Source organism: Ambystoma mexicanum, chromosome 2q (assembly GCF_040938575.1).
Source record: "Ambystoma mexicanum isolate Mex_15411 chromosome 2q, UKY_AmexF1_1, whole genome shotgun sequence".
Lineage (NCBI taxonomy): Eukaryota > Metazoa > Chordata > Amphibia > Caudata > Ambystomatidae > Ambystoma > Ambystoma mexicanum.
The window spans coordinates 923,817,502-923,839,146 of NC_090924.1; the positions used below are offsets into that span (position 1 = coordinate 923,817,502).

The 21,645-nt window shown below is 48.4% G+C and overlaps 1 protein-coding gene across 1 annotated transcript in view; it reads right to left on the minus strand.

The window, feature by feature from the left end:
* SKAP2 (src kinase associated phosphoprotein 2) overlaps positions 1–7,836 on the minus strand; it is an 846,051-nt gene extending 838,215 nt beyond the window's left edge. Inside the window, exon 1 of the mRNA XM_069648220.1 lies at positions 7,623–7,836. Coding sequence (XP_069504321.1) covers positions 7,623–7,665 — 43 coding nt within the window. The 5' untranslated portion in view covers positions 7,666–7,836. The remainder of the gene's footprint in view (positions 1–7,622) is intronic.
* Between the last annotated feature and the right edge of the window lie 13,809 nt (positions 7,837–21,645).

A 21,645-nucleotide genomic window follows, 5' to 3' on the forward strand; every position in this document is an offset into this window, starting at 1 on the left:
TCCCAGCATCACAAGTGTCCATTACCGCAAGAGAAGAACGGCAAGAGATACTAAAGAAACTACTAGAAGAAAGCATAATAGAGACCATGGAAGCTAAAGAATTGGTTAGTCCAGAAGTAAGAACTAGGAGAACAGGTCTGACAAGCTCAAGATGTTGTAAGGGTGCGGAAGGAGAGTGACCAGACACAGGTGGCATATTTGTTTGGGCTAAAGACCTTCATTTATATCAAAAGAAAAGCTTCTTTTGCTCTATTCACTACGGGGGGTTCACTGCCTCAACGAAAAGAACAGTAAGGATCCAGGATGTCCGTCGAACAAAAATGTCCACCATCCTGTGTCTAAAACATTACCGTCCCTTACCTTCTAACTAAAGAAAAGAGTGTGTGTCCTTAATTCCAGACGGAGGTCTCTCCCATTCTGGAGGCTAACACCCAAAGCACAGTTTGGAAACAAAAGACTATATGTAGTTCAATGTACACTGTTCACAAGTTCAGCCCAACTTAAAGATAGCCCAGTTCAACACTCTCCTGGGGAACCTCTTCCTGGGTTCCACTTATCTGCAAAACAAAGTTCCTCAAAATCATCTGGGCAATTTTCTTCACCATACCGAAGCACAGAATGATCTGTTTCAGTCTCTTGTCAGGTCTGATTCACTAACCTGCCAGACCTCACCATAGACATTTCCAATGGTACACTAAGTCTGGTCTACTCGCCTGCCAGACTTGATTTCCACAACACTACAGGTGCTTCAAAATAATGCCCTCAGAGCCGCCCTTAGTATCCCTCGACACGCTCACATCTCCAGCTTCAGGCAAGACGCTCACTGGCTCCCGGTACGAGACAGAATCACGCTCAGATCCCTCGTCATCGTCCATAAATGCTGCTCCAATGACACACCCAAATACCTGGCAGACAAGTTCCACAACCACACATCTACTAGACCAACGAGAACGCCATACTCACATTGCCTCTCCATTCCCAAATTCTCCCTAAAAAAAGCAGGTGGCGCCATCTTCCCTGTCCTAGCTGCCAAACTATGGAACGCCATGCCTCTAACTCTTAGAGCAGAACCCTCTTTCTGAACTTTTAGAGCCAATACTAAAACATGGCTTGCCGACAAAAATTCTGCTTAATGCACCTCATCTCTGCATGTCCTTGTCGACCATCTTGTAATCTGGTCCTACACACTCTAAGGTTGTTATTGCACAGTCTGTATTATATACTTTTCCATGTTGTAACGGTCTCTAAGTCTCCGGCGCCCGGTTACCCCAGGGTTCGGCGCGCGGTACAAATAAAGAAACTAAACTAAACATTCAGTTCCAACAATATTTGTATTTTTGGGCTCCAGCACACAGGTTATAATACTTCCTTCATTGCAGTGGGTCCTCGACACTTATACGTTCCACTGGCGTGCTTTGTCCATTTTCATCTGGATCCCAGACCCTGTTCATTTGTCTTGGCAGGCCCCTTGTCCCTCCGTTACCTAGTGTCCCCTTTGACAGACCCTGTATACTCCCCTGCCAAGTACTGTCCCACTTAGGTGCACTCTCAATGTTGTTTGTATCTGACTGTATGCCTCTTCTGGTATTTCCTTGTGCCCCTTGGGGAGTATGTATCTGCTTCACACAGTTTGTATTATATTGTATGTTCTCGTTCTCACCCCCTTGGGCTCTTCAGGATGTCTTATTAGGTTTATAATGTTTGTATCTGTGTGCTTCCTTTTTCATCCACTGTAATTTTCAGGTGTTTTATACAGTTGCCAAAGTTTGTATGAAATTGTATAGAATCCCTTAAACACACTTGGGCTCTTTGGGATGTTTTCATGAGGTTCTCTGCTTCCTCAATGATCCCCTGACCGGCCCAGCCCTTTCCCTACATTTGGGAAGTCTCAGGCACTCTTCAGTCTCTTCTGGAGGTGGAACAAAGCTTCTCCTTTCCTGTTGCGCTCTGCGTTCTCCTTCTAGTGGCTCTGCAGCTTCAGCATCTCTCTCTCTCATCTTTGGCTGCCCATGTCTTTGTTCGTGGGTGGTTTTCACCATTCTGGCTTGTCTCTACCACTGGTAAGGTCCGCCTTGTTAAGACCTCTCGGGTACCTGTGACTGTTAGCGTCCCGGTCTCTAGTCTCTGGGCTCCTCTGTATGGAACCCGGTCTCCTGTGCACCCAGGGCTGGCTTCCCGACCTGGGAATGAGTCCCTCTTCCATTTTTACCATCATGCTGGCCTTTGGGCAGCTGCACCGCGTGTGTTGGTTCTGTGGTAGGCTTTCACTTCCTTACTTCATCTTCCTCATCACAGTGATATTTTGCGTCAGGCTTGGGTGAGTCTCCTTCTTCCTCGTTCCAGTCTTATTAAGGATGCCCTCTTCTAAACCATTACAAATAATGGTGTGGGGGATCAGAGGGACTTGAGTGGGGGTTAAGGAAGGTGGGGGACACCAAAGGGGTGAATGAATACTGTGTTCACCCAGGACCATTGTCACCAATCCCGTGAAGGGTTTTCCCTCCCATGAGATCCACCGACTAAGTACCACCCCCACACCCTGGACTATCGGGTAGCAGCCTCACCTCCTTGGCCTCATGGAAAGGGGCTGCCTCCATGGAAGCAGAGATGATAGCCTGGGATTTGTCACAATGTGCACAGACCTGAAAGCGCTGAAGCAGGAAGTGGTTAGCAACAACTTCCCGCTAGCCAAACACATCCGAGTTGATGCAGTCCTTGCAAGGAGCCGCCATATTCTCAAAGATCGATATCATAGCATGCATCATCAAGTCGAATTGTACCCAAAGTCAAGACATTTGACAGCGTTTGTGGGTCTGTATGGCACGTACAAGTACAAATGCGTGTCTTTTGGATTATGTTCAGCAGTGTCAGTCTTCCAGAGGATCATGATGGAAACTCTGCAGGGGATAGAAAATGTCATGCTTTCAAGATGACACATTGATATACAGTGTCACCAAGAAGAAAGACAATGCCACTCTGGTATTGGGAAGACTGAGGAGAAAAGGATTCCGGCTCAAAAGACAAAAGTGTCAACTGCACAAGGTGATGTTAGATTTCCAACTGTTGAAATCCTTCATGGGGATGGCAGAGTATTATGCAAAGTTTGTAAATGACTTTTCTAACAAGACGAAAGAATGGAGGAGGCTGCTGAGAAAAGGGGAGAAATTTGAATTGACTTTGAAACTTAGGTTGACTTTGAACAAGGTGAAGGAACACATAATAGAAGCACTGAACCTCAAACAATTTGACGCAAGAAATGGAACGATCATAGCAGTACACACAAGTGCATAGGGAATAGCAGCAGCCTTTAGGCAACAGACACCAACTTGTCCGTGCCTTTGATGCAAACGCTACTGTGTAAGTTACACAGTAGCGTTTGCATCAAAGGCACGGACAAGTACAGAGGAACGTTATTCCGTAATAGAAAAGAAATGCTAGCATGCGCTTGGGCAGTAAACCACTTCCACACATATTTATGGAGAAGGTTCAAGTTGTGGACGGATCATAAACTAGTGAACATATTCACACCCAGGATTACAGAAAATCAAACACCACAGCTGGCGAGACTGGCATCAAAGATGCAAGAATATCATTTCGAGATAAAACACATACCAGGATGTTTATATGTTTTTTCTCTCTTGTCGAGACTGCCATTGTCAAGGGAGAAAGAAGGAACCTTTCTGAAAGAAGAATGCGTCGTAGCGTCCATCAGAGAATGTCGGGCAAGGTGATCACACCATAACTTCAGAGGAAACAGGAAAAGATGAACACATAATGAAGGCATTGGAGTACACCAAGAAAGGGTAGCCTGGAGAAAGCATGCAAGTGCCAGAAATGCAAAGCTACTGGAAAATAAAATGAAATTACATGAGCATGAAGGAGTTCTAATGAGCGGAATCGTGCTGATACCTTCCACCAGTCTGAGGAGCAAGATAATATGGCTGTGTCATGACGAACACATAGGAATCACGTTCACCAAAACGAAGAATAAGCTAGCAATATTGGTTGCCCCAAATGGACACAGAGACATCTGGGATACTGCATGCTTTGCAAAGAAGGTGACAAACTAATAGTAACACGAGTAGGACCACTAGGAACAGTAGACTGGCCTAAGGAAGTGTGGGATCAACTGGGAGTAGACTTCATAGGGCCAATATCTTCCGCCGAGTAAATGTATGCTACAATCGTTCTAGTGTACTATGCCTCCAAATGGTTGGCAGTCCACTTCATGAAGGAAATAACAACCATGTCAGCCAGAGCATGTTTTGAGGAAGTCTTCAGGGGATAATGTTAATGTTAAAGGATATTTTTACCGTGCACTATCACCACCGGAGTGGTCCCCTGGCGTTCTGGCGGCTTTGAAAGAGGGAAGGGGGGCGAGTTAGTGGGAATAAGCTGGAAAAGTGCAAGAGAGCAGTGATGTGTTGATGGAAGCCTCAGCACGGTGGGTCCGTCGGCTGGGTTTGGGGTGTTTTACGGTCGGCAGTCGTTGTGTGCTGTTGTGCAAGTCTATGTGGGGTTTGTTTTGTTGTTGCAGTGTAGTGAAGTTAGTGCGGATTGCTGCGTTTTAGGCTTGTGGTTGTGTTGGTTACAGTTTGAGAAGTGTGTGCAGAGGGATGAAATTGTTAGTGGATTGGTTAATTGGCATTGCTGTCCTTGCAGTTATGTCTGTCTGATGTTTGCTATCATTCACTATTCCATTGTTGCTAATTTTCAATATTCTGTCTCGATGTGAGGCAGGCTAGTGATCACGATTCCAATCAAGTGTTGCCCTTACCATCATTCACAGTTTCATCCAAGTGTGGCACATGCTAACATTCACATTTCTATCTAGATGCGACACAAACTAAAGTTAAGAATTCCATCTAAATGTGGTACATGCTAATATTCATAATCCTGTCGAGATGTGATGCAAGCTAACGTTAGGAATTCCATCTAAGTGTGGCGCAAGCTAACATTCACATTTCTATCTAGATTCGACACAAGCTAAAGTTAAGAATTCCATCCAGGTGTGGCACATGTTAACATTCTCATTTCTATCTAGATGCAATGCAGGCTAAAGTTAAGAATTCCATTTAAGTGTGGTACATGCTAATATTCATAATCCCGTCTAGATGTGACGCAAGCTAAAGTTAAGAATTCCATCCAAATGTGGTACATGCTAATATAATCCTGTCTAGATGTGACACAAGCTAACGTTAAGAATTCCATCTAAGTGTGGCGCAAGCTAACATTCACATTTCTATCTAGATGCGACACAAGCTAAAGTTAAGAATTACATCTAAGTGTGGTACATTCTAATATAATCCCGTCTAGATGTGACATAAATTAACGTTAAGAATTCCATCTATGTGTGGCGCAAGCTAACATTCACATTTCTATCTAGATGTGACACAAGCTAAAGTTAAGAATTTCATCTAAGTGTGGTGCATGCTAACATTGTCATACCTGTCTAAAGATGACGCGGTCTAATCTTAACATTTCTGTATAGGTGTGGCCCTAGTTAACATTGGCTAGTGTGTTAGTGCGTAATGCAATGCAACATTTACAGTCAGGCCAAGAATGGAATTAGGCTTGTAGTCACAAATCTCTCTATGGATACCCGAAGAAAATAGTCAGAGACAGTGGAGTCCAGTTTGTCTCCAAAGAGATGAGAGTACCTGAAGAAGAACAACATCAAACATGAAATCCACATTGTATCACCAACAAGGGAATGGACAGGTGGAAAGAATTAATCGATACATGAAAGTGATAATCCCAGCTGAATACAGAGGTGGACTAAATTGCCAAGAAGAAGTGGGGAAAAGCATAGCAGGACATTGGATGACTCTGAATAGCACAGCTGGTGTCTCTCCTTTTTACATGAGGAATAGACTAGCGAACATGAGACTCTCACCACAATGGACCAAGAAAAAACGAAATGCCAATGGAAAAGAAACTAAGAGAAGCTGAAGGGAGAGTGAAAGAAACCCAGAGGAAGAGAAAGGAAGTACATGATGCAGGGAAAACAATCAAGACAGGACATCCGACGAGGAGATTGGGTCAAGAGCAAACTGTCACATAAAGACAAGAGAACAATGTCCAAGTACAGAGCACCTACCCAAACAAGTGAGATATAGTAATATTACATCCAGACAGCAGATGGGGGGCGGGGAATGGAACGGCAACGAGTCGCACTGTACAGTCGAAGAGAAACAGATTAGAATCCTGAAGAGAACAGATGGAATCGAAGAAGTGAACAACATGGAGCAGGAACAGAGAGAAGAACCCCCAGACAATCTCTGGGATCTGGTATGGAGCAACCCTCCTTGCAGGTGGAACGTATGGAAGACACCCCAGAGGCGGAGCTGCAAAAAGAAAGGGAATACCAAACTACACCAATGAAGGCAAGAGGAGGAGATGTGAAAACCAGGTCCCCAAGAACCAGTAGGGTGAGAAGACCATGCAGTAATTATAAAGACTATGTAATGGACGAGAGTAGTGTCTGTTAACAAAAGGGGATAATGTAGCGCTGTGCGCAGCAGAACAATCACATTGCATCATCACGCCAGGGTGCGAATGACAACTGGCATGGGGAGATGAGAAAGCGTGAGGAGCGCTGGAGAGAGATGCTCCAGCTTGTCCCTCCATGCCATGTGTCTATGCATGTAGATATGTAGATATTTGAAGTTAGTTTGTCAGCTTTATGATTTGACTCAACAAAGGAGCTATGCTGGAAAATTCACCTGTGTCAGACGTCCACACATGTTATACCATATTGGATAAAAGAACACATATATAGCTACGCTCCACTTCTTTTCAACAGGTTTCTCCCTCCGTCTCCAGGATTTCCTTTTCTCTTTTCACCTTTCTCACTACTGTTCTTCCGCTCACTCAGCACTTTACTTCTCACATCTCTCTGTCTCTAGAAACCTTACAACCTGTATCTACCGACTAAGACGCCTGTACTAGTTATCCATTGGGTGTCCACCCACTTCCTATCTAAATAGCTAATTAAGAATACTAGACCGGAATTCACTTGCTTCTCATTCTGTATCCGATATAATGCTGCTCAATAGAATGTATATTTTGTTACTGAGACATTGCCCTTTTCCAAGGTCTTAAGAAAACGTACATGTATGTTTGCATCAGAGCCGTATCCACCGAAATTGTGGCTCCCCATGTGCACCAACTGTGTAGGTTTGCAATATTGCACCAGATCCCATGTTTACTTCAAATGTCTCTTACATGTTGTTTTACCCTCTGCGAGGGTCTTGGCAACGGTTGTAATGTTCAGTGATAACTTTAAAAAGTTCAATAAAACCTTTTAAACTCACAGAATGTACAACAAAGGAAAAAGTTAAACAACCAAATATTCATTTGAGAACGAGGACATCTTATTCTGAAAACAGAACATTAGAAAAGCCTCTCTCACTTCCTCTTTACACACTGCGTCATGGCGCACGCTTTTATATTGCATTTTACCGAAGCATATCTTCAGACCTCACAACCAGACAACGCGCCAGCCAGATAACAGTAGTCCATGTATGCAGAATGCTGTAGAGTTATAAGCGGGAGGTCTGTCTACTAAAGTTGCAGCCTCTCCGCCCCTCCCCCTCCGCTTCTCCGTACAGTTAGGTTACCTGCCAGCAGGTTCTTGACGTCCTCCGGGATCGTTGGATGCATGGCGGGGCTGTTGCTGTACCAAAGGGCTCAGGTCGCGAAAACAGGGAGGCAGATCCGAGCGCTAGTTACGGAAACCGCTTTTTAAATTTGCGAAAGGAAGATCGATAGTAAGAAGGAAATGTCACAGCACAGAAATAACCTTGCCTTTTTTTTCTTTCAGTTTGAGGAAGTGCATGCGAACTAATCCTACACCCCGCACCCCTCCTTTCGGTTGCACCATCGCTGCACTTCCCCCAAGTGTGTTCGGTGGAAGAACGTGCTTTGCACTGTTTTAATATATATATGTTTTTAAGTTCTTACTTCTGTATTATTTGTTACGGATTATTTAACACTCAAAATGAATAAACTAGGAGTGCATGTGGGCAGAACCAGCCCAGCCTATGGCATCCCGTGTTTCATGTTCAGGCGGGTGGCATACTGTAACGGTGTTTGGGAAGCGGTGGTAGGTCAATGCTCATTTGATGTCAGTCCAACCTACTGCCCCGTCATGCTGCCAACGTTTCCGTGTTTCTCCATTGTGCACGCGCTCAGTAGTAGTGCCACGCCCCGCAACAGCAGCCAAAACAACATCACGGTGCAAATGTGGGACCATACATGCCAACCCTCCCGATCTGGACGGGAGACTACCGATTATTTTCACCAAAAATTGTTCTATTTTCTTCTTTCTCCCTCCTAAAATACTTCGAACCCCAATGCAGTCCGGCAACAGGAACATTCTGGTCTTCCGATTTTTGTGAACTGGGTTGGCGGCTGGGACTCCCTTCAGAATGCACGCGCCAACTCCCGTAATTTTTATCAGAATCTCCCCATTTCGTTTTCGTAAAATGCCACAACGCTTGCATTGGGGAACTGCCTGGAGGGTGGGGGTGTGCGAGGAGGACACATAGCTTGTCAATGTTGTTTGGTTATTTTCCCACCCATTGACTGGCCATGGCTACCACCAACCCACTACCTGCCCAAAAACTCATCCTCCTAAAATCTCTTTGAGTTAGCTCTATCAGCAGTAACATCAAACGTTGTGCTGTATATGCCCTGTCAGTGTTATTTCTAAGAAGTCTTCTGTGAATTAATGTCTTAATCACAGCTGTCAATGTGTTACTGGTGCAATACAAATGTCTTAACCAAGTGTGCCTTGAACCACTTGATTTATTAATTGTATGTATGTCCTCACATCTGTTCCTTGCACTGTAGTCGTGTTAAAAACAACCATTGCCGAAGCAAACAGTTTTGGTTTGTGTATAGGTATTACCCATTTGCTAGGCACTGCCAGCATATGCACTAGTAGTACTCATGCTATTTCTGGTTATTGCCGTCTTCTGGCCATGTAATCCCATTGTGGCAGTACCTTGTTAATGCATATACCATGCTTACACAAAAGCCAACACTGTTGCCTTTGATGTTTCTTTTTAAGTCGAGTGCACTTTCAAAATGTCCTTGATGATTGTCTAATTCACCAAAGAATGCCGATGGCAATTAAAAAAAGTAACTGAAAGCTTCAAATGCAGATATTGTTTGCAATATGGACTTCAAGAGAACTGGGAGCAGGAATAATTTTAACTTGAAAATATGTTTGTAATGAAGATACCCCTTACTAAAACCCACATTTGTTTTGTAAAATGTATTTTAAACACTCACTGTGTAACAAAATATGCCCCTGCCCGTACCATGTTTGCTAGTGTACATCAGAAATGTTGACACTTTACACCCTGTCCACTAACCCAGTCAGGGTAAAATTCTTTAAAAAAAGATGCAGGAACTAATGGGGACACAGAGCATCAAAGCACATGAAGTCACAGCAAGGAAGTGCTATACCCCTATCTATATTACATGGCCACAGAAGTGGCCATGTAGTTATGGTTAAGTTGCAGTTTACATAGGAAGAGCACTTTTTGGGCGGCTTATAACTTCACTCTCCCTGGACGAATCCTCACCAAACTTTGCAAAAAAAGTATTTGGGTCACACTGATTTTTTTTGCAAAGTTTGGTGAGGATCTGTCCAGGGGGGGCAAAGTTATAGGGGGGGCCCCAAAACTTTTTTTCCCCCCATAGACTGAATGGGAAAAAAAATGTGCTCGCGTCTACAGCCCAAACCGCTGGATGGATTTTCACCAAATTTGGAGAAAATCCGTCCAGTAGTTTTTTTTAAAATGACCAAAAAGTAGGTAAAAAAAAATTAGTTATATCTGTGTTCGCTTCGCGGACACACTTCCCTGTTCGCTCCGCGGACAGGACGGTGATTGGGCCAGCAGCTTGCGTGATGTCCGCAGACATCTGTCGTGCTCTCTCATTGGATCCGGTGAAAGCGTGCAGTGCGTCTGGCTTCAGAGACGCCCGCCATCTTTCTTTGCCGCATGAGAGGCTTTGTCAGGTCAGCAGGAGCGTGTCTGTCTCTTGTCCCCCCCACCCCGCTCATGCCCCGTGTGTCTTTCCTGTCCCCCCCCACCCCCACTCATGCTCCGTGTGTCCCCTGTTCCTCCAGCCCCCCGCTCACGCCATCGCACACGGTGGCCAGCGGAGGGCCGAGGAGCGGGATCTGCCGCACGAATTCATGTCCGTGCGGCATGTCCGTGTTTTTGTTTGTCCCCCGACCCCCCGCTCATGCCCCGTGTCTCTCTATCCCTCCCGCCCACCCCCCGTTCATGCCCCGTGTGTCTCTCCCACCCCCACCACCGCCGTTCATGCCCCATGTGTCTCTATCCCTCCCACCACCCCCCGCTCATGCCCTGTGTCTCTATCCCTCCCACCCACCCCCCGCTCATGCCCCTAGAAATCCCACCCACCCCCCGCTCATGCCCCTAGCCCTCCCACCCACCCCCCGCTCATGCCCCGTTTGTCTCTATCCCTCCCACCCCCCCCCGCCCATGCCCCGTGTGTCTCTGTCTCTATCCCTCCCACCCACCCCCCGCTCATGCCCCGTGTGTCTCTATCCCTCCCACCCACCTCCGCTAATGCCCCGTGTGTCTTTATCCCTCCCACCCACCCCCGCTCATGCCCCATGTGTCTCTATCCCTCCCACCCACCCCCTGCTCATGCCCCGTGTGTGTCTCTCCCCCCCCCCTGCTCATGCCCCGTGTGTCTCTCCCCTCACCCCCTACTCATGCCCTGTGTGTCTCTGGCCCTCCCACCCACCCCCTTCTCATTCCCCGTGTGTCTCTATCCCTCCCACCCACCCCCCCACTCATGCCCCGTGTGTCTCTAGCCCTCCCACCCACCTCCCCTCTCATGCCCCGTGTGTCTCTATCCCTCCCACCCACCCCCGCTCATGCCCCGTGTGTCTCTATCCCTCCCACCCACCCCCGCTCATGCCCCGTGTGTCTCTATCCCTCCAACCCACCCCCCGCTCATGCCCGTGTGTCACTATCTCTCCCACCCACCCTCCGCTCATGCCCCATGTCTCTCCCTCCCCCCACCCCCTGCTCATGCCCCGTGTGTCTCTTCCCTCACCCCCTACTCATGCCCCGTGTGTCTCTAGCCCTCCCACCCACCCCCCTGCTCATGCCCCTAGCCCTCCCGCCCACCCCCCGCTCATGCCCCGTTTGTGTCTCTATCCCTCCCACCCACCCCCCGCTCATGCCCTGTGTGTCTCTATCCCTCCCACCCACCCCCCGCTCATGCCCTGTGTGTCTCTATCCCTCCCACCCACCCCCCGCTCATGCCCTGTGTGTCTCTCTCCCTCGCCCCCACCCCGCTCGTGCCCGTGTGTCTCTCTCCCTCCCGGCCACCCCCGCTCATGCCCCGTGTGTCTCTAGCCCTCCCAACCACCCCCCGCTCATGCCCCGTGTCTCTAGCCCTCCCACCCACCCCCTGCTCATGCCCCATGTGTGTCTCGCCCTCCCACCCACCACTCATGCCCCGTGTGTCTCTCCCACCCCCTCACCCCCCGCTCATGCCCTGTGTGTGTCTCTCCCTACCCCCCACCCCCCGCTCATGCCCCGTGTGTCTATAGCCCTCCCACCCACCCCCCGCTCATGCCCCTAGCCCTCCCACCCACCCCCTGCTCATGCCCCATGTGTGTCTCGCCCTCCCACCCACCACTCATGCCCCGTGTGTCTCTCCCACCCCCTCACCCCCCGCTCATGCCCTGTGTGTGTCTCTCCCTACCCCCCACCCCCCGCTCATGCCCCGTGTGTCTATAGCCCTCCCACCCACCCCCCGCTCATGCCCCTAGCCCTCCCACCCACCCCCGCTCATGCCCTGTGTGTCTCTAGCCCTCCCACCACCGCAAATGCCCCGTGTGTGTCTCTCCCTCCCCCCACCGCCCGCTCATGCCCCGTGTCTGTCTCTCCCTCCTCCCCCACTCCCCGCTCATGCCCCGTGTGTGTCTCTCCCTCCCCCCAACCCCCCGCTCATGCCCCGTGTGTCTCTAGTCATTCAATGCACTAATTAGGGTATGATATTTATTGCAATGATCCTTGACACTTGTTTCGCAACATTATAATAAGAATCCCTTGTACACATAATTCATGAAAAGTACATACACATGTAATGTCATCAGTGATGTCATCAATGACATTTGTGATGTCATCTTTGATGTCCTGGGTGTCAGTCTTAGCAGTGCACAGTGGTGGCGCGAGTTATGGTTGCTTAGCTTACCATAACTGGCGAATTGCAAGGGTTTTTCGGTTTTACTTGGAACCATAACGCCCCTTTGACAAAGTTTTTTCACTGAATTTCATAGGTTTTTAGTAGCGCAACTTAACCAAAACGTCCCTTTAACAACGTTTTTTCACTGAATATATATATGCAGGATTTGTGGCATGGCGAAGCGTTGTTCCTTACAATGCCACACCGTTTCACCAATATGCTCCAAATTTTGCTTAGTTACCGTTCGGACTCTCCGGACAATACTGGCTACATTACATTTGGACACCCCACTCCATTCCCCAGATTTCAGCACAAGTCAAAATGTGTTGGTGGGTTTGTGGCTTGGCGAAGTTTTGTTCCTTCTACAAATCCACACCGTTTCACCAATGTGCACCACATGTTGCATAGTTACCTGTTAGGACCTTTCGGACATTACTGGGTACATGACATTTGGACACCCGACCCCTTCCCCTGGATTTCAGCAAAAGTTAGCATTTGTGGGTTTGTGGCCAGCCAATGAAGCCGTAAACCATGTTCATCGGGAAGGGAAAGAAAAAATGTTGTTTCTCAACCGGTCCAGACACAAGGAAGAAAACTCAAGGTCCCTATGGAACCTCGAAAAACATGTTTTAAGGCCCTAGGATGCACGGTTTCCGAGATGTTTGCACCGCAATGCACCACATCGAACTGCACCATGCCAGGGTGAGGCAAAACCGCGACCTACCTACAGGACCATTCATTTTCAACAATTGATGAGTATTATTACGTCTGTTTACAGAACCCGTTCAGAGAATGGGTACTTTTGCTAGTAGTAAATACAAATCTACACATGCCATGGGTTACACAGGTTTTATTGTCAGTAAAACGTGTTTTATTTTTTTTGCAGCACAGTAGCTGCTGAGGAGGAAACGCTGAATTCCAATAAACATACTGATGTTGACAAGCTGCTGCCCACTTTTCTCACCAATCGTCATTCCTTAATCATTCAGACCTTTAAAAAGAAACATGTGGAAATGGCAGTCTCCAGGTCCCTTGCTGTTAACTGTGGGTTGCCTGTATTTTTTATATTACATAACTTTTCACTTCCCCACTGTATTCAATGTATTATGTGACTTTTATTTTTCCCAAATGTATTTTCCTCTGTGTCCCCTGCACTGTGTGGGGGTTGTGGAACCCAAGCCATGCTCCCTCCAGGAACTAGTTCTACCTGTTGCTCAACTGCAGCCTGGGACTGGCCCCTTTCAACTCTTCCTCCCACCTCCCCCTCCCCTATAATTTCTATCTCCCTTTTTTCCTGGCACCAAGCCTCCCTGAGCCCTGCAAAACGAGTTCCACATGTTGTGTCCATCATGGGTGAGATGGGGGGGTCAGGGGCGGGATCTGGATGGCCTCTTGTTCTACACTCTGTAATTATTCTCTCCTCTGTCAGGTCAGCAAGCTGGCCCCTTCCATCTCTTCCATCTGCCCTGCACCCTAAAATGCCCAGCTCCCACTCACTGAAAACCCCACATAAACTAGATCTCGCTGGGTGGGTGGAGAGGTGGACCTCTGGAAGGTCACTTGTCCTAGACACATATAATGATCCTCCCCTCTGCCAGGTCACCCAGCTAACCCCTCTAGCCCTTTGGACACCTTTCTGGGAACTTCCTCCTTTCCCCCGTCATCTTGGCCCTGCCTGTTAGACACCCTGTAATTAACCGCCCCTTTGTTCCCACCGGCCCTGCACCCTATAATTTTCATTTCCCCTAACCTGGGAATCACACGGAAACTAGTTTCCCCTGTTGTGTTCTTTGGTGTCGACGTGCTCTGTAGGGGTGGAGCAACAGCCTTATAAGTGGACAGAGGACCTGGGCTCAGGCTCTTCTTATTTGGTTGCTTGTGGTAGTGTGCTGACCGGAGGGGGGGGGCAGAAGAGCCCAGGAGAACCCTTCAACAGGTATCCTGTCTTCCCTTCACCATCCTTCCCCTCTCTTTCCTCCCACAACCTAGTCCACTTTTCCACCAGTAGGGCTCCTAGCCTCTCTGCTCTGCCCCCATGTCTCTCGGTGTCTCCCTACCTTACTCCATTCTGCTTCTCTCTGTGTGTTTCTGTACCTGCCCCCTGCCTCGCTCTGCCCTGCCCCGCCTCTCTCTGTGTCTCTCTGCCACACCCTCTCTGTGAGCCTGTTCCACATGCCTCTCTCTCTCTCTCTCTCTCTCTCTCTCTCTGTGCCTTCCTCCCTCTCTCCCTTGTGTATCTGTGCCTGCCTCTCTCTCTCCCTGTGTCTCTCTGCCTGATTCTCTCTCACTGTACCACTCTCTCTCACTCTGTGCCATTCTCTCTGCCACTCTCCCATTGCCACTCTCTCACTGTATCACTCTCCCTGTGCCACTCGCTCCATGTCTCTCTCTTCACCTCGCTATGTGCCACTCGCTCTGTTCCACTCACTCTTTCACTGTGCCTCTCTTGCTCTCTGTGCTGCTCATGCTCTCTCTGTGCCGCTCATGCTCTCTCTGTGCTGCTCGTGCTCTCTTGGTGCCACTCATGCTCTCTCTGTGCCGCTCGTGCTCTCTTGATGCCACTCATGCTCACTCTGTGCCGCTCGTGCTCTCTCTGTGCAGCTCGTGCTCTCTCTGCAGCGCTCGTGCTCTCTCTGTGCCGCTTGCGCTCTCTCTGTGCCGCTCGCACTCTCTGTGCCCCTCTCTCTCTCTACTGCTCTCTCTATGCTGCTCGCTCCCTCTCCCCCTCTCTTTCTCTCCCTCTTCCTCTGGGTGTGCCTAGACAATATGCCTGCCATCAATGCCCCTCAGTGTGCACGCAGCCCAGTGCAGACAATCATCCATGTCCAGTGTGCCTAACTTACTCTGCTGGTAATGAGCCTGCTACTCTGCCTGCAATAAATCTGTTCCTGAATTCTGCAACGACTTTGATGCCTTCTTTTGTGTTCACACTTTTCTGTGTAGCCTGCCTGTTATTGCCAGATCAGGGACCCAGTCTGCATACACAATACACACTCACCGGGGTCTGTTAACTCCCTGGGCCAAAATGGTGGCCCTGCCTGAGGTCTCCCTCAGGGCCCCCCCCATTTTGGCCTGCCTTCCACTAATACACACGTAGTGCCCGTGGGTACCTGAAAGTCCTAGCTTTAATCGTATATCATTCTGAATTCTCAGAATGTAATTGTATTGTTTTCTTCATATAAATGTAGGACTGCAAGTACCACAATGCAAAGTGATGTGAGCGTTGTATTCATGACTAATTAAAAAGATTAGACCTGACAAAGGACAACATGAGATCTCTGCAAACTCTCCTACAACTTTAAAGACACACTTTAAGTGAGCTTATGCAATAGCCCCTACTTTTAAACACTCTTTGACCCAGTATGCAGCTTGCTGTTTAGGTCCTTCATGACCTATTTGAAATTAATCCATTTTTGCAACTCTCATTGTGCTGGGACTCTTGCTCAATATGCATTGCAAAATGGACCCTTCATCAAGATTTTCTTTTCTCCCCACCCACTTCCAAGTGTCTTTGCTACTTATCTGGGGTCCACCCCCAGAACACTCGCCTCTCACAGCTCTCCATACTCCTAAAATAACCCAGACCCCCTACCACTTCCTCCATTCCAACCGCCATCCCCAGTCTGCTTGCCCCATTTCACCTCACTCGCCTACTCCCGTGTCTGTAGGGCCGCTGGCCAGTGTCATCCCCCGATGCTCAGTGTGCATTTGGATAGGACATTTCACACTGATTCGCACCACATCCCTTTTCTACAGTGTGCACCAGGGGACTGCTGTCATGCGATTTGTTTTGCGGTTCAACAAAATAATTACATTTTGTACATTTCAAACACGCTATAATTGTGAAACTGCAGGAGAGTGCTCTGCGTACCTTTTTCATTGTTATTTAGTTTTTGGCAGTATGCAATTTTGCATTTCAGGTGCAGTTTTACAGATAACAAGGGTGCATCAAAAGTGGCAAATTAATGGTATTTACAGCCCAGCACGAGCGACTGCTGGCTTGAACTGCTCTGCAGACTCGCACTTAAATGGGAGCATGCCCTCTTCTCCATCAGCCAACCTAAGGAGGACTGGGTAACCCCTGTAAAATAGTGGGGGACTCCATCCACTTGTGTGTACTTTCCACTTGTGCTCAGAAGCTAGTGGCTCAGGAGTCTGTTCACAGTCGCAGGGAAGGGTCCCTCTCACCAGTGCGCCTACTGAAGAGTCGGCACAAGCCTCTCAGCACTAGACCTTTCTCACCAGAATCCAACAAAACATGATCTCCTTCTTGGGTATCTTCATAGTTGAAGATCTTCCAGAGTGTTCTGTCTGCTCAAAGCTCCCAGGTACCTCATGTATAAACTAAAGTTTCTGGAGGATCTCATGAACTCCCCAACAGAGGGGAACTCTACGTAGATATGAATGGGGCTCCACACAGTTGTGAGGGAAGGAGGAGTGGGGGCTGCTCTACAGAAGGATTGTCTTAAAGTCTAATGCTTCATAAAGATCGTTGTTTCTGGGTAAATAAAGATCTAAAAAACCCTTCTCTATATGAACTCTGGCGGGTTGGGCATATGTCTCCATACTTTCCATTGCTCCATTTAAATGCTTCACGTCAAATGCTCATGGATGAATACACGTCTAGTTGTAGGTGACTCAGACATCTTGATTATGCATTCTCAACTTACGCTTTCCCCCTGGAATGTCCTGTCCTTGCCTCCTCATGTCCCCCTGCCCACTCATGCACCCTTCCTCATGTCCCCCTGCCCACTCATGCACCCTCCTCATGTCCCCCTCCCCACTCATGCACCCTCCTCATGTCCCCCTCCCCACTCATGCACCCTCCTCATGTCCCCCTCCCCACTCATGCACCCTCATGTCCCCCTCCCCACTCATGCACCCGTTCTCCCTGATGATCCCTCCATAGCTAAGGTATGTTGTGAAGTTCATACCATTAGTAAATTCCCACAAGGTATGCTCCACTACCTCACTCCCCATGCACTGTTAGGCTTCCACCCACAGCACTAATTCTTCTTTGTGTTATTTTGTTCGGTTTCATAGTATCTGGTGGGTACATTCTATCCACACTTTAATCTAAAGCCTTTGTAACTCATGGTCAGTGCTCTAGAAAACCATTAAAATAAATATAAATAAAAAAGATAATCTATGGTCCAGTTCAAATACTGTTGGGAGCCAGCCATGTTGCAAGAGATGACACATTATTAGACTCAACAGATATCCAGCACAGAAAAATTGCCTTTGGAATCATTGATCCAAAGCAGAAAAATGCACACCGAACCTAGGCACAGACTTCAGTTAGATTAAGGAGAACAACAAAGCAGACTCACTACTAAGACCAGCCAAAGATATGTATAACAGCATAACTAAACCCAACTAAGTGATTCTTGCAAATTAGTTATTGGGACACATGGGGGACTTCCAACGTGCCATGATTTCTGGATAGGATTTCAAAAAACCAAGAGCACCATGGCTAGTCAAAAAGAACCCCTCCAGCTGATTGATCACAGAGGACTGCAAGAGGCTCTGCACAGATGTGAATGCCTATGTAGAAGAGCGGATTGGCCAAAACTATGAGAAATCCAAATGTTGCAACTTAGGAGGGCGGTTTGGGATGAAATATATTGTTGCTCTTAGTTCATTTCACCACCCAGCATGCCAAAAAAGAAAGCAAGGTCAATAGAGTGACGTTTTCAAGAGGGAACGGGGACCCCTCTCAACTTGGGGTGGGAGGCCGACTGAGGTGGAAGGCATAGCCAATCCTAACTCAGAGGGGTATGGTGGCAGTTGGTAGGGTCCCAATCCATGTCCTTTTTTGTAGTTTGTTTGCATACAGTGCCACCGACAATCACACTACCAGTTTTTCTTTGTTTTCCCGAAAAACGATGTCTCCCAGCATTCCCTGCGGAAAAAAGAACCATCGGCAAATGCACCAAAGTTATCTGGAGTGACTGGGCGCCTGAAAATCTCACCCGCCAATGCCGAGAAGAGAGATCACTCAGCGACCTGGGAAACTACCTAGAGCGGCACATTGATGAAAAGACGCGGCACGCACCAGAAGCAGCAGAGAACCATGTGTGCAAGAGGAACATTGTGCTTACCTTGGGGAGAGCTGCTGACAGGTCTCCCACCCAATCAGTGGATTAACAGGTGAACAAGGCCGTCACACAAACTGGGATTTGAACGCTGTAACTCACCATCGTGGGCGCTATTACTGAAAAGTGGTGGACCTGCACACAAGAAAGAGACCGTTTTTAGACCCCCTTTTGTATCCTCTGTTGTCTGTATCACCTCCCCGGTGGGAAAGATTGGCCTGGGGAACCAGTGGGGATGGACAGCCATGAGGAGGGCACTATACAGGGAGACCTTGGAAACAGGAAGATGTGGGTTCGGGTGAGGTCAGAGGTGAACCAAGAGACCTAGGAAGGATGGTACAGAGGCGCATGAATGAGGATTATACCGGTGTTGTGCAGGGTGATGTATTGGTTGGTGGGAGGAAGTCAGTGCTTAATTTGTAAAAAAATAAGTGCCAGTGCCCAAAAAATATTGGCCCCATAATGCCGGGGGCGCCGGCCGTGCCAGTTCAGTGCTAGACCTACCTAGATCGGCCCATCACACTGCTGCTGCTCCATGTCACATGTTTGGCGCTGCAGCAACTGCTGGCACAGGTTAGTAGTGGGATGGATGGGGAAGGGCACACATGGGTTGAGAAAGTATAATGCTTTAAAGTTGGAAAACACTTGTTATGGTAGGTGTAGTGGTTCCAGCATTCCGGCAAACCCAGAGGCAAAAAAGTGCATTTGAACACACTTCTAAGTTCTAGACCACACTTGTTAGACGTCTGGACCATACTTGCTGTCCTTGAAGTGAAAATGCATTTGATAAAATTGTTGCAAACCTGTGGATGTTATCTTATTTGTCAATTTTGTAGAATGACCCCCCACCGCCCGGCCCACCCCCTCCCACCGCCCGAACCACCCCCTCCCACCACCCTTTTTCCCAAATGGCTCTGAGTGGATCTGCGTTGCAATCATTGTCCCGGGACTCAGGATAGCTCAGCAGCAATGTGCTTGATTGGAAGCAGGACGACACGAAGCAACACAGGTTCAAACCCCGGCTCCTCGCTTAGAAACCTCTGGGTATTAAGCGCGTTATAAATACGCAACTAAGACATTCTCCTCCTGTAACTGCACCTCGATGTCCCGGGGCTGTGTGAGCACTTTAAAAATGCAAATAAATAAAGCATTCTGTTTCAGTCACTGTTGCACTGTATTTGTCTCTACCCCTTCTGTCCCATCTGACAGTCTTTTAAAGTACACCAAGTATTGTTAATCGGTTACCTCAGGAAGAGCACCCTCCCCTCAGCCCGTTCCTCAGTCACCTCATCCAGGTGTTTTGTGTAATCAATTTACTCTCAAGCCCTTATCAGTCATCACATCTCATAAATGCATCCCCCTTCACCCTTCCATCAAGCATGAGCATGGTGTTGTATAACTTGGAAAAAGTCATTTCTGCAAGACAATGTTGTGAAATCAGCAGCCTGTGCTACTTCTGCTTTAGGGCCTCTTTCCACCTTAACACATATTAAAAAACTAAATATGTTTTGTCACCCAATATTCAGGAGCCAGAGGAGAATGCATGTTCAGATACCTCCTTCCCACTGACATGTTCTTGACATACTTCACTAAACTGCGGGGTGTAACAGAAACCCACCTCTATCTGCTGATTCCTGTCTGAGGATTGCATGTGCGCTCATTCGGAGAACATGCTCGGAGCGTATTGTACCGAGGTTAAGGGGCCACATCTGGTGTATGAACCACACATCAGGATATAAAACATGCGCTGTAATTATGTAAAACAATGACAGCAAAAGACGGTTGAGAATTATACACGAATGCTCAACTAGTGCTTTTATTTATGACAACAGATTAGTGGGCATGTGACCATGTTTATCCCCGATAAGTTTCCATGTGTGTATCTTTGCCTGAAATGGCATTTCAGAAGTTCTTCTTTGCATGGGCTTTTCCCACGAAGTGCAGCCGGTTCGGTTTCGGCCCAATACGTGCACCGTTCCAGACTGGGTCCCCTCGCTGAAGCTCGTTTGTGAACTAATGAGGCCGATAACATTAAAAGGAAGAACGGAAACACCCAGGCAAAAATTCACAGTTCATGTTTTGCTTAGATGAATGCTATCCAGGGTCGGACTGGGGCATAGAATTGTCTGAAGTCGGGCTCGGCACCAATGAAAAAGTAGCCAAAGTTGCAAACAACAATTAATTCCTTTTGTGACAGACTAGTGGGAACATGCTGTCGCCCGTGCCCCGCCCGGACTTGGGCTTTTCCCTGCCTTCTCTCAATCACGTAGGCTACCTTCCGTGAGGCCGCCACCGCCAGGGCCATGCTGAGCCTGATGATGACAAAAATAGGTGCATGGCGCAGCGGCCCCACGAAGGTAAGATTTTAAAAGAAAAAATGTATATTTGGCAGCTGGGGCCCATCAGTTTCGAAGTGATGGGTCACAGCCACCACTCAAAATAAGTTATTTTTTTTAAAACCTACCTTCTGTGCCACAGAAGGCCAGGTTTTCAAAGAAAAAAGTAAAAACGTACTTTTGGGCACAATCCACGGGCCCGGCCGCCCGTGGCAGAGTCATCCGACTCAGTCTGCGGCAGCCAGCAGCCCCATGTGACAGAAATTGGCCTGGGCCTGGCACTGACTGCAGTTAGCAGCACACTGCACAAAGGTCACACAGACAGAAGCCCGGGCGCGGACGGGCCCCTGGTGGGGTCCTGACTCCTGGGCAGTCAGGACACCACCAGGGGGCCGTGCCGCTACCCGGGCCCCGACCTGGGCCTGGCCTGATCCCTTGACTCTGACAAGCTGAGGCTGCACTGCATGCAACAGGTGACTTACCAGCCAGCCGTTAAGGCAGGTCACAGACCCAGTCACCCAGGAGTCCACCAGGGACCACGCTGCCAGTGCCACCCGTGCCCTGCCCGGTCCTGGGCCTTGCCCTTGCCTCAATCACGCAGGCTACCTTCCGTGGGGCCGCCACGGCCATGCTGAGCCTGATGATGACAAAAAATAGGTGCGCGCGCAGTGGCCCCACGGAAGGTAAGATTTTAAAAGAAAAAACGTATATTTGGGCGGCTGGGACCCATCACTTTCGAAGTGATGTGCCACAGCCGCCACTCAAAATAAGTTATTTTTTTTAAAACCTACCTTCCGTGGGGAGGGGCCCCAGCCACCGGCCCCACGGAAGGTCAGATTTTCAAAGAAAAAAGTAAAAAACATACCTTTGAGCACAATCCATGGGCCCGACCGCCTGCGGCAGAGTCATCCGACTCAGTCTGCAGCAGCCGGCAGCCCCTGGTCACAGAAATTGGCCTGGGCCTG